This window comes from Oryctolagus cuniculus, chromosome 15 (assembly GCF_964237555.1).
Source record: "Oryctolagus cuniculus chromosome 15, mOryCun1.1, whole genome shotgun sequence".
Lineage (NCBI taxonomy): Eukaryota > Metazoa > Chordata > Mammalia > Lagomorpha > Leporidae > Oryctolagus > Oryctolagus cuniculus.
This window is the reverse complement of record NC_091446.1, coordinates 63545833-63558905: the sequence shown is the minus strand read 5'-3', so window position 1 is coordinate 63558905 and position 13073 is coordinate 63545833. Positions and strand designations below refer to the sequence as shown.

The 13073-nt window shown below is 43.8% G+C and overlaps 1 protein-coding gene across 6 annotated transcripts in view; it reads left to right on the top strand.

Annotated features, from left to right (window-relative positions):
- The window catches only part of MICU1 (mitochondrial calcium uptake 1), a 229765-nt gene that overhangs the window by 124949 nt on the left and 91743 nt on the right, over positions 1 to 13073 (top strand). For all 6 annotated transcript variants that reach the window (XM_002718431.5, XM_051823786.2, XM_070057806.1 and 3 more), the window contains one exon: positions 11315 to 11397. In XM_002718431.5, coding sequence (XP_002718477.1) covers positions 11315 to 11397 — 83 coding nt within the window. The remainder of the gene's footprint in view (positions 1 to 11314; positions 11398 to 13073) is intronic.

The window sequence follows — 13073 nt, the reverse complement described above, 5'->3', positions numbered from 1 at the left end:
TTCACTTTCCAGAAGTGAACTATTATTATTGTTTTATATGAGTATTTTCATTGTAGTAGCTAAGAGTGCATTACTCTAGTAGACTGAATTTGAATCCTGGCTCTATGACCCTGGGTACACTCTGAACCTTAGTTTCTCTTAAAAAAAAAAAAAAAAAGGAATGGATATTAATAGTACCAGTGTCACAGAGTGTTTGGGAAGGTTAAATAATTAATAAACGTCAGGTGCCATTATTACTTTATTACCACTATTTAAGCTTAACTAATTGACTGATTTTATTGCTTACTTAATTCATTGCTCACCTCTTAATTTGTCTCATCTTCCTGTCTATTTCTTTATTTTTTATTGATTTTTTCTTATTCGTGACTGAATAATTTCCTTAAGCAGGAAGGCACACTTTTTCTTAAAGGGCCAAATAACAAATATTTTAGGCTTCATAACTAGTACTCAGTTCTGTGCTTGCAGCCCAAAAGCAGCCACTGATAACACATAAGCAGATGACCAACAGGCAAGCCTTAGCTCACCAGTCTTTACTGCAGACTCTTTTCTGTTTCGGGTGGAGTATTTTTTTAGAAAGGGTATGTGATTAAACAGTTTGAGCCATTGCATGTCTGAGAGCATATCCTCTAAGGCCAGTATAAGGAAATGATGGCTTTGCTTTCATAGGTTTCTTAGATTGCACTTATTTTCCCCTCAGGACTCTGTGGCCTGTGCGCTGTAGTTTTCAAGTGTTGTGGAGGAATTACACAACCTAATACTTTCTTCTTTTTGATGGGAAATTTTTTCCCTCCTGCATATTTGAGAATTCCTTCTTCTTCATCTTTGGCATCTGCCTTTCACTGGGGAAATTTTTTTTTTCTATTCTTTGTTAAAGAAGGAAGACTAAAAAGAACTAGGTTAATGTGTTTACAATTTTAGCTCTTTCAGGTTGCCTTGTTGTCTTGTTTCCCACCAAGGAACTTTCTAGAGACTTTATTCGCAAAGATAGCAATGAAAATTTCTTACCATTTTGTGATTTCAAATTGCACATCATGTGGGAAACTAGGGATTTAAATGGCAAGATGCTGTTTCACATTATGTAGTGTGATCCTCCTGTCGTGCAGCTGCACAACCACAGAAAACATAGTCAGGAAGTGGTCTGATTAATTTACCCTTGTTTGAGCATTTTAAATCACTAAATGGTAAGACCCTGAAACTTGCAGTACAGTCAAAAGGTTGTTAATGTTTTTCATTGTAATTTTAGCACAACCAGAGACAATCTGGATTTCACTTAACTTTATAATATAATGTTTTACAAAAAGTCCTAATTGTTAAAGGAAAGAAGGTAGCAATGGTTTTCTGGATAACACTCATGTGGGAGATTTGGATTAAGTTCCTGACTTTACCCTTGCCTAGACTAGCTGTTAGGGGCATTTGGGGAATTAACCAGTAGATGGGAACTCTTTTTTTTTCCACTCTCCAATAAGTAAATAAAATTTTTAAAATATACTTTAAAAAATATTTTAAAACAATTAACCTGGGAATCTTAAGAACTTATAATTCCTCATGTTAGGCACAGGTGTAAATGTTAGAATTTCTTTATTCAGCTTAAACTAGAGAAGACTCCAGAAGAAAACCGTTAGCAGCAGAGGACTGACTCAGAAACAGTGTGTTAGTGCTGTCCAACTGTAAAATGGAAAACTCCTGAAGCAAACTTATGGAGCCAGGACCTCATTGTTGTCTTGTCCTGTTCCATCCTTATGCACAACCCAGTAGGCCAGCGTGGCTCTCACATCATTGTGCTTGATGTGAGAATAAGCAGGCATTCTAGGACTGTGAAAAACCCTTGGCTTTTGGTAAACTTTCACAGGTCTGGTCTTTCCAGACAAACCTGCAGAATCATGAACTCTTTTTTTTTTTTTTTTTTTTTTTTTTAAGAGAAGGGTAACACACACACACACACATACATAAAATCTTCTATTTGCTGGGTCACTCCCCAAAATGAATGCAACAGCTGGGGCTGGTCCAGGTTGAATCCAGTAGCTCAGAGCTGTGTCTTTTTTTCCCACATGGGTGACAGAGCCTCAGGTACTGGGGCCATCCTCACTGCTTTCCCGGGTACATTATCAGGGAGCTGGATCAGAAGCAGAGCAGCCAGGACTCTGAACCAGTGCTCTGATGTGGAATGCCAGCCCTGCAGCAACAGCCTGGCTTGCTGTGCCAGAATGATAAACTCCTGATCCCAGCAGTTCCCAGTGTAGTAGGCCAAGTGCTGCTTGCCGCTGCTGTTGTTAGTGTCAAAGGCTGCTTCACGGAGTAGATCACATGTGAGTAGAATCCAGTGCCATTATACTCTCAGACATTAATGGTGCCAGTGGTATTGAAGGTTCCGGATGACAGGGGGCCATCTAGAGTTCTCAGAGGTGTAGAGCTGAAGGTGTCTGAGCTACGAAGACCAACTGAAGGAAGGCAAGAACTGTTTTGGACAGTTCACCGTGGGAGAAAGCCTTCTCTCAGAACAGGGTCTTGGAGGCAAGATTCTTTCTGGCCTCACCAAAAGGTATAAGGAAAGTGACATCTCCTTGGTCTACCTCCTGTGTGCTGTGTCAGTTTGGATTTCTGAGCAGTTTAGTGTGGAGACCTGTAAGTTTGTTTCTCGTCCTATCCCCAAATCCGCAGCTTCTGCTCCTATGGTTCCCTTGAATCCCTTCTCAACTTTAGATTCCAGAGCCTGGGGACCTCCTAGAGCGGGCTTGACATCCTGGGATCATGAGCGTGATGGTTTCTTTTGCCCAGTTCAGATAGTAGAGACTGCACCTCTCAGTCTTGGCCTGAGAACAGGGAGCCTCAGATAGCTGGCTGTGGGAAATGAAATGAGTCGTTTCCTACTTTTGTTTCTTAAGGCATCCCACCCAATCTCCTTCTACAGCTTCAGGGTCACCTTCACATCTGGACAGGGGCCTGGTGGCTCCTGTCACTCTCTGCTGTTTAGGAACAACATGGCTGTGATTGGAGAAGTGACGCTCACTTGTGGCATACTCTGAATCAACAATCCACAGCAGAAATGTGGCCACCGAAGGCTCTTCCAGGGCACTTATGAGCAAGGTGGTTTAACTACTGCTGGATCATTTCTGGCCTTAGTAATGTCGCAGTACAAGGTGGATCCAGGCAGAATCTGACAGTTGCTGAACGGTAATAATACAGCATCGCAAGCAATACGTTCATTCACTGCAGACTTCGAGTCTGCATCTTAAGTGAAGTTGGGGAACCAGTCCTTGAAGCAACCAGTCTATAATGGGTGGCCTCAGCACTGGAGCTGTGCGCACAGCATGTAGGGCAATAGCCCTGCCCTGTAGTAAGCCTCCTAGGGCTAGGAGGGCTCAGTTGGACTAATCTGATTCCCTCCCTTGGCCTCATGTGCCTAAATATAGCTCTACAGGTGACAACTGCCAAATGAGAACCCTCTAGAAAAGAGCACAACTGGCCTCCATGACCATCCTCCTCCAAAGCTCCTGGACCAACCCTTTCATAGGTACCTCCGTCTCTTCCCAAAAAGCCTGGCTCCTGGCTTATTAAACAGTAAAAACATAATAACAAAGTCCTAAATTTGGATAATGTAATTGCTCTATTCCAGTTGCCCTTTTGCCTCAGGGCTTGGAAAGCAAGTTGCCAATGGGATGAATTATTCGCAATACAATCAGCCTGTCAGCCTATAGCCCGCAAAGTGACATTGGAGCCCAGCCATCCTCCCAGCACCAGTAGCCATGCAGAAGCCACACTTGAACCAGAAGGTGGATGACCAGGAGCCAGATGAGCAAGACTTACACTCAACCCTCAGCTCCCCAGCCATCAAAATGAGATTCTGGCTACTGATGAGGGCCTTGCAGCAACAGCTGTACCTAGCTGTGGTCTTCTGGAGTGGAGCCACTTGCTCCATCTTCATGATCTGAGGACCAAGTGGCCTCCCTAGATGACTGCCCTTGTTCTGTTTTACTTTAGAATTCTGGAAGAAAGCTCGCACCATGTCCTGATTACAAGGAAATCTGAGGTGCTATAATGGGAAGCAGCCAAGGCTGTGGGCCTTTGAAGTCCTCCAGGCACTGCAAAGCAAAGCAGCTGTCCTGCTTCTTGCTTCTCCCCCTGGCGACCACCAACAGAGTCATCCAGCCAGCCTCTTCTGGCAGAGATGCTGCTTCTGAGGACCTCCCCCGCCAACATACACACACACACACACACACACACACAGCTAACAGATTACCAGAGTATCTAAAAGAGTTCCTACCAGGAATGAAACCAGACTTTGACAGGCTAACTGTGTCAGTGAAAAGCAAGTTGGTCTGCTATTGCTTAAGTGTGTTTAAAATAATTCTTAAGATATTTTTGTTTCTTGTGCCGTTCTTCCGAAGTTGTTAGCCCAAGGAAATGCTACTACAGCTGCAGCTTAACTTTCGCCTACTCTGCCTGAAGCACAGCAATACTTCGGCACAGACTGTTCCTAGCCGTCAGACACCGAAGCATTCAGAGGAACCGAGGAAGCTTTTTGGGAAATCTGTTCTTGCAGGGTTTTCTCCCTAATTCCCCAACCCTAGTGTTATGTGGAAAGCAAGATGCCAGGACTTCATACAATAACGCTAGTCCATTAGTCTGCAAAGACACAGTCCTGTTGCTTCTAGAAAGTGTGCCATTTCTCAGTTAACTATATTAATACTCTAAACAAGTTCTGAAAAACCTTAGTAGAGAGATAGTAGTTTGTGTTGATTCAGAGGGCCATCATATAGGTGAGGAAGCACATACCTGCTTTTCTTCTTCTAAAAATTTAAACTATAGGGGCCAATGTGCTATAGCAGGTAAAGCCACTGGTGCCAGCATCCAATATAGGCAACAGTTCGAGTCCTGGCTGCTCCACTTACAATCCAGCTCTCTGCTATGTCCTGGGAAAGCAGTGGAAGATGGCCCAAGTCCTTGGGCCCCTGTATGCGCTTGGGAGACCCGGAAGAAGCTCCTGGCTCCTGGCTTCGGATCTGCCCAGCTCCAGCCATACCAGCCATTTAGAGAATGAACCAGCAGATGGAAGACCGATGCTTCCCTCCCTTCTACCCTGCCTCCCTCTCTCTCTCTCTCTCTCTCTCTCTGCCTCTGTTTCTCTGTAACTCTGCCTTTCAAATAGATAAATAAATATTTTTTTAAAAAAATTAAACTACAGGGGCTGGCGCTGTAGTGCAGTGGGTTACAGCCCTGGCCTGAAGCGCCAGCATCCCACTGATTCTAGTCCTGGTTGCTCCTCTTCTGATCCAGCTCTCTGCTGTGGCCTGGGAAAGCAGTAGAAGATGGCCCAAGTCCTTGGGCCCCTGCACCCACGTGGGAGACCCGGAGGAAGCTCCTGGCTCCTGGATTCAGATCAGCGTAGCTCCAGCTGTTGTGGCCATCTGGGGAGTGAACCAGCAGATGGAAGACCTCTCTCTCTGTCTCTACCTCTCTCTGTAACTCTTTCAAATAAATAAAATACATATTTAAAAAAAATTAAACTACAGTGGTTTGTAGGAGCTACGCAGAGAAGATTTGGGCTCTGCATGAGAAAAAAGCTCAGTTAATATGGTCAGCAATACTTGGGCCTGAGACATGGGCTTATATATAATAAATACAGAGAAATAAGCAGAAAGAGGATATGTGATTGAAAAGAAGATCATAAAATTTTTTCTAGGCCGGTGCCGCGGCTCACTAGGCTAATCCTCTGCCTTGCGGCTCCTGCACACCAGGTTCTAGTCCCGGTCGGGGCGCCAGATTCTGTCCCGGCTGCCCCTCTTCCAGGCCAGCTCTCTGCTGTGGCCCGGGAGTGCAGTGGAGGATGGCCCAGGTGCTTGGGCCCTGCACCCCATGGGAGACCAGGAGAAGAACCTGGCTCCTGCCATCGGATCAGCGCGGTGTGCTGGCTGCAGCGCGCCGGCCGTGGCAGCCATTGGAGGGTGAACCAACGGCAAAAGGAAGACCTTTCTCTCTGTCTCTCTCTCTCACTGTCCACTCTGCTTGTCAAAAAAAAAAAAAATTTTTTTTCTTACTCAGAGTGTTCTGATATTGTTTGTTATCCTATGGTACCATTTTAAAACAGAAATGGTATATGTAAGAATTTTTTGGTAGAATCAAATCAACAGAAAATAAAACTTGTGGCCCGCATTGTAGCGCAGTGGGTAAGCTGACTGGCAGAGCACTGGTTTGAGTCCCAGTTGCTCCACTTCTGATCCAGTCCCCTGCTGATATGCCTGGGAAAGCAGTGGAAGATGGGTGAAGTACTTGGGTCCCTGCCACCATGTGAGAGACCCAGATGGAGTTCCACGCTTCTGGCTGCAGTCTGGCTCAGCCCTGGCTCTTACAGCCATTTGGGGGAGTGAAACAGTGGATGGAACATCTCTGTGTCTCACCCTCTTTCTCTGTAACTAAATAAATCAAAGGAAGGAAGGACTTGTTTAGAACCATTAAGTTCAGGTTTGCACCATTCTGTCAGTATTACTAAAAAAAAAGAATTTATAAAGTGACTCATTATGTGGTTGAAAAAGCCTAGTTTGGAACCCTAGTCTTTTAGAATATTTATTTATTTATATAAGTGCCCTAGTACTGTGTATTTTCTATTAAAGAACAGTAAGTGAAATAACCATGACAGCTAGTGTCATCGTTCTCTTTTTATCTGACTACAAATAAAAATAAAAGTTTTTAAAGTACTAAAGAAATGTAAAAAGAACTTGTGCTTCAGAGAGCATGGGGTTATTACTGATATTATTATTACTAATAGAACAATTGTTTTCAATCTCAAGAAAATATATTTTTTTCTCTGCTTTCCACTGCAGTCCTGATTCACAATATTGGGCAGGATACAGATATCCTCTGTTTCAGCTTCCTGCTTACTGTTTCTGTTGTCCTCTATATATTTTTTCCTTTATTTTTTTATTTCCCCCCCAAAGAAGCCTTTTATTGAAGGAATGCAGACTTCATGCATTTCATAAATACAACGTTAGGAATATAGTGATTCTTCCCACCATACCTGCCCTCCCACCCACTCTCCCACCCTCGTCCTCCTCACTCTCCCATTCCCAGTCCCATTCTCCACTAAGATCCATTTTCAATTAACTGTATACACAGAAGACCAACTCTAATAGAACAATATTTTAAAAAGGAATTATTAACCAAACAGACCTATCTCAATATCATAGTAGCAAAAATGATCATGGAAATCTAAGTAAATCTGTGAAGTAATTAACTTTATATAGAGTCTAACAGTTTTACTCAGTTCCAGTGTCTATTAAGGTTGTTCTGGAAATTGTGAAGAAAGTAGTTGATGCTGTGTTCAGTAAGGGGAACCTTCACCATTCACTCTGCAGCCTCAGATTCCAAAGAATTCCTCTCAGATCCTTTCTATGGAAACTGGATTTGAGCTAACCTATACCCAGGATACCTTGAACTTTCCAGAATAGCTCAATTTAAAAATAACCCTGAAGTCTGCATTTAAGAGGAGATGGGGGAGTTTACAAAAGAATTGCCTGACAGGGTGTTCTGTGTAGCATGCTTCACTGAAAGCAAGCTGGGTTTTCGGCTTGTTTGTCTCCTGTGCTTTGATGTAATCAGCAGGTGAGGATTCACTAGGCAGAGACCACCTCCTAGGAGGGCCTTCCCCACTAGACTGGGAAGGCCCACGTGAGACTGTGTGAGGCTGCTGCCCAGCTCACCTCCACAGCAGGCAGAGCACAGGGCCACAGCCTCCAGTGTCACAGTGGCCTCCACCTGCAATGCCAGCATCCCTTATGGGCCCTGGTTTGAGTCCTGGCTGCTTGCGCTTCGAATCCAGCTCCCTGCTGATGCCCCTGGGAGGGCAGCAAAAGATGGCCCAAGTACTTGTGCACCCTCATGGGAGACCCAAAGAAGCTCCTGGCTTCTGGCTTTGGCCTGGCCCAGCCCAGGTCATTACAACCATTTGGAAACTGGGCCTGAAGATGGAGGCTTCCTCTCTTTGCCTTTCTCTCCTCTCCTCCTCTCTCCTCTCCTTTCCCCTCCCCTCCTCTGCTCTCTCCTGTACTCTCCTCTCTCTGTAACTGTGCCTTTCAAGTAAATACAAAATAAATCTTAGAAAAGAAAAAAAAAAAAGCAACTCAGAGTAACTCCATATGAAGCACAGATCCAAAGTAACCACTCTGGGCTAAAAAGAATCTCTAGCAGTGTGGGGTATGTGTTGTTCGGTAAAATGAATTTAACCTTGGTTGTCGGAAGAGACACTAAATGTGATTTGCTAGAATAAGGGGTTCAGTCATTTAAATGATCTGGGATCATGCTTTTAAGGAAATCCCAGGACAGAATAACAGATAATGGTAAAGCTGAGATGTTAAGCGTTCTGTGAAACCGCCGTGGTCAGTGGAGTAGGGAATGCTGCTTTCGTTCCTGTTTGGGAACAGACTGCCTTGGCTCGCACCTCATTGTTTCCTAATTTTGTTCACTTGGACTCTATTCCTCCCTGTGCAGTAGTGCCACCTCCACCCTGCCACTGCAGCCCTTCCCTTTCTCTGCACCACAAATATTGGGGTCCACCTGTATCCTGGCTTCCCTCACCCTTCTCCTCGGCCCTCAGCTCTCCTTGTGCAAGTGTGTGTCAGGCTCTTTGCCGTAACCACGTGTGTGCCGCTCAGTCCCAGCCTAACCCTCTGTCCTGAGCCTGAGCCCACGCTTCCAGCTGTCTCCTGAACATCTCTGTCTGAGTGTGCTGCAGACCTCCTGGATTCAGCAGATCCTGTCTGAGCTCATTCTGTGTCTCAGCCCTTTCACATCTATTTTATCTCTTAGGTGATGACATGCAGGCTGCTCAGGAGTGCAAGGCAGCCGTGCTGTCACCCCTTTTCCCTCGCAAAACCTCACAGCCAACTAATCATTAGGTTACGTAATTTTTGACTTTTTAAGGTATTTCAGATTAGTTTCTTCCTCCCTGTTCCCACCGCCGTCGCCTCAGTTCCCATTTTCAGCATTTACAAGAGCTTCTGTGGTGTCTGACACTGGCTCTTCTTTTCCAGCCCATCCTTCACAGTAGCAAGAGAAGCCCTTTCTGGGCCCGATTGCGTCACTCCCCTGCTTAAAACCCTTCAGTGGCTTCATATTTTCTGCCATCGTTACTGTCTCAAGTATCTGTGGAGATGAGGCAGATAACTCCTGTGAGTGAAGTGGGCCAAGCGTGAGACAGGGAGGAAGAGCAGAGCACATTCCTGTCTAAGGAGATTCGTTGCAGAATTTCAAACTGCAGATCCTGAGAGTCCCCTGTTTGCTCTGAGTCCCCAGTTAATACAGCCACATCAGGTGATGGAGCATCATTTCTGCACTGTTTCTTTAACATTGAGTTTCTCCTTGAGGTGAGCAACTTGAAAATCAGCTTTTACAGAGACTTGTGAAAGCAGCAAGTCGGTTCTGTTTCTAGGTCAAGATATCCCAGCGCGAAGAGTGTGTTTCTTAACCTGAGTGCTTCTGCGTTCACAATGCAGGCCATGAGCATCATGAAAAGTCTCTGCCTTCAGTGTCAGTGATGACTAAGTCAGTGCCCAGTCCTGCCACATACTTGCTCTGTGATATTTGAGCTAGTCATTTGCTGCTGTCAGCCCCAGTTTTCCTCTCTGTTTAAACATTATATTGAAAACCTTTGGCATCTCAAGTACAAAATAAGATAATAACTTAAAATTATCTAGTTCAGGGCTTGGCACATAGTAACTCCTCAGTAAATGATATTCAGACAGGTAGAAAAAGTTTGAGAAGTAGCCATAAGTATTCAAAAAACTAATTCTGCCAGGTGCTTCCTTCCCTGAAAATAATCGTTGTGGCCTCAAGAAGAGCAACCCTGTTGGAAGCCAATAGAAAGTGAGGCAGACAGCTAAGAACCAGGCACTCACCAGCCTAGCTGGCTATCTGTGTGAGGATTGTTTTTAAGCCCAGAAAGTATGACTATTGACAAATTCCTGAGCAAGATCGGAATAGAGACATGCTATGATTTTGCATAGTAAGCACTTTTTAGTTTTGTTACCTCACAGATAATCTCTATGTCTTATTTAGTAAAAGTTACATTACTTAAGATTAAATTCAGTGATATTAGGGTATATGTGATGCTTTTTTCCTCTACTGTTGTGTAAAGTTGAAGCATCAAAGGAAGCAAACAAATGATGTAGTTTTCTTTACCAAAACATGTAACGTGGTAAGGGAGGAAGAAGCCTGTTAAGTTTATTTTATTCCAGGACCTAGATTATATTTTGATTGATCTAAGAACACTAAAAAAGTAATGAGGAGTTTTCAACATTCATTTAAGGGAAAGAAAATAAATCATCTTGTCAAGCTTTGCATTTTTCATTTTGTTTTTTAGACCTCAGCTTAATTTTAACAGTTAGGTATACTTTATTCATGACTTGTATGTACAGCTGACATGATTGAAACAGGGGGCCGAATCACCTATGGAATGCTCTTCTGCCTTGCTGCAAAGCTGCAAGGATAATGAGTAAACCCGCAAGGAAACAGCTTTCCATCATCACTGCTGGCAGAATGACATGCACAGATCTCCTGACCTGACAATGGAGAGACTAGAAAGAACAAAGTAGGAAGTCAGCTTGTTCTAAAGGCAAGACAAAGCCTTCAAATTTCAGCTTCTTTGCAGCAGTGTTATCTCAGACTGTCTTGCCTGGATAAATAATACGAGGATGTACGCAACAGAGCAGCAATATTAATGTGACACAGCTCAGAGGATCGTAGCTACCAAAGCAAAACTGGGGACCTGTGTTGTGGTACAGCAGGTTAAGCTGCTGCTTGCAACTCCCAGCATCCCATTTCAGAGGGCTGATGCAAGTCTTGGCTGCTCTACTTCAGTTCCAGCTCCCTGCTGATGTGTCTGGGAAAACAGTAGAAGGTGGCCGAAGTGCTTGGGCCCCTGCCACCCACGTGGGAGACCTGGTTGGAGTTCCAGACTGCCCAGCTTCAGCCTGGCCCAGCCCTGGCTGTTGTGGCCATTTGGGGAGTGAACTAATGAATAGATCTCTGCCTCTTTCTGTGGCTCTGCCTTTCAATGAAATAAATAAATGTTTGGGGGGTGGGAGGGTGGGGAGCAAAACTGAAAATTTTAAGAAAAATAGTATAGAAACACAAAGATGAAGTGCTGTTTTTGCTGGCCCCAGTAAAATTCTCTTTGAGTTTTAAGAAGTGTTACTAAAAGGTTGATCTAGAAGATAAATACAGTATCGCTTACATGTTAGTGTTCATTTCTTTTTGGTCGAAGACGTCTAAATATTTTTCTTTTCCCTCATTCCTGTCTTCCTTTCTCCCCTTTTACTTGCAGCTCCTCAGAGAAATTTTGAAATTGCCTTCAAGATGTTTGACTTGAATGGAGATGGAGAAGTAGACATGGAGGAGTTTGAACAGGCAAGTTGTCCTAGAGAATTCTATTAAATACATTAGTATTTAAAATGCATCTTCACATGCCTTGGAGTTCGTTTACCCTCAGCCTATTGCTCAGCGGCTGTTCCAGTTTTTGAAGTACCTAATATCTCAACAGTCTTTGAAAAGATGGGTTGCAAGGTCAAAGTAGTTTTTTTTTTTTTTTTAAGATTTATTTATTCAAAAGAGTTACACAGAGAGAGAAGGAGAGGCAGAGAGAGATCTTTCATCTGCTGGTTCACTCCCCAATTTGCCACAGCAGCTGAAGAAGCCAGGAGCCAGGAGCTTCTTCTGGGTCTCCCACATGGGTATAGGGGCCCAAGCACTTGGGCCATCTTCTACTGTTTTCTCAGGCCATAGCAGAGAGCTGGGTCTGAAGTAGAGCAGCCAGGACTCAAACAGGCACCCATATGGGATGCTGGCATTGCAGGCGGCGACTTTACCTACTATGCCAGAGCGCCAGCCCCCAGAGTAGTTCTGATTCTGCGACATGAATTAGATTACAGTGCTTCTACTAGGAGGCCAAAGTGTGACTGTTCAGTCATATACTCATTCAGCATTTATAAGAAAAGCTCCTCTGAGCCAGGCACTTGCAGAATACAAGGAAGAATTACATAATTTTCTTAAGTGATTCTGTAAGAGAAAGAAAAATGATACCATGCCTTGACTAGAGTAGCTTCCAGCCATGAATGTGTACAGTTTCTTCTGAATTTTCAGAAGAGATTAGAAATAGAAATTCTGCCTTTGGAGAAGCATGATACCTCTTCAGTTTCAGTTGTTATGATTGCCAGAAGTGGTTTCAAAACTGAAAGAAAAAAAATGTATGTAGGAGAAAGCAATATCCTCAGTTTCTAAATGAAGAAAAGGGCAAATATTCCACCAGACAGGGAAGTACCTTGAACATAATATCTTTAAAGTAAGAAACAGCACAGAGAGACACTTCGTAACACCCAGAGATGCTTCTTTGTATTTGTAATAAATCTCCCTAGTATTTTCACTTCCCATAATTCTATAATTTACTGGTATTACATGAGACCCTGGATAATTAGAAAGAGGTGGCCAGTTGACCTGATGGTTAAAGAGACTCATGCCTGGTATCAGAGTGCCTGGGTTTGATACCTGCTTCTCCTCCTATCTCCAGCTTCGTGCTAATGCAGACCTTGAGAAACAGTAGTGATGGCGCAAAGGATTGGCTTCCTGCACTCATGTGGGAGACCTGGGTTGAGTTTCAGCTCCCAGCTCTGGAGGCCTTTGCAGGCATGTGGGGAGTGAGCCAGAGAATGCGTTCCCCACTCCCCCTCTGTCTGCCCCTCTCTGCCCTCCAAACAAATATTAAAGATAAATACATAGAACTAACTTACTTTGCTCTTTTTTTAATTTACCTTCCATTTTTTTCTCATTCTGTATTGGTGATATACTACTTTGAACTATGGCAGTCTTATTTGTAGCCCTGAAATGAGAATTGCAGTACCTCAGGTTCTTTTTAACTTAGGAAACTAGTTTTTTGTTACGGAATTTATCCTTTGGTTCATGAGTCCTTAGAATACCTCTTTTGCCTTCCTGTGGGTTTGCCTGAGTATCTTTTCAGTCCATCAAGTTAGACTCACATGTGAATTGTTTATTAGCATAATGTTGTCATAATGTTCCCTAATTATTTTTTG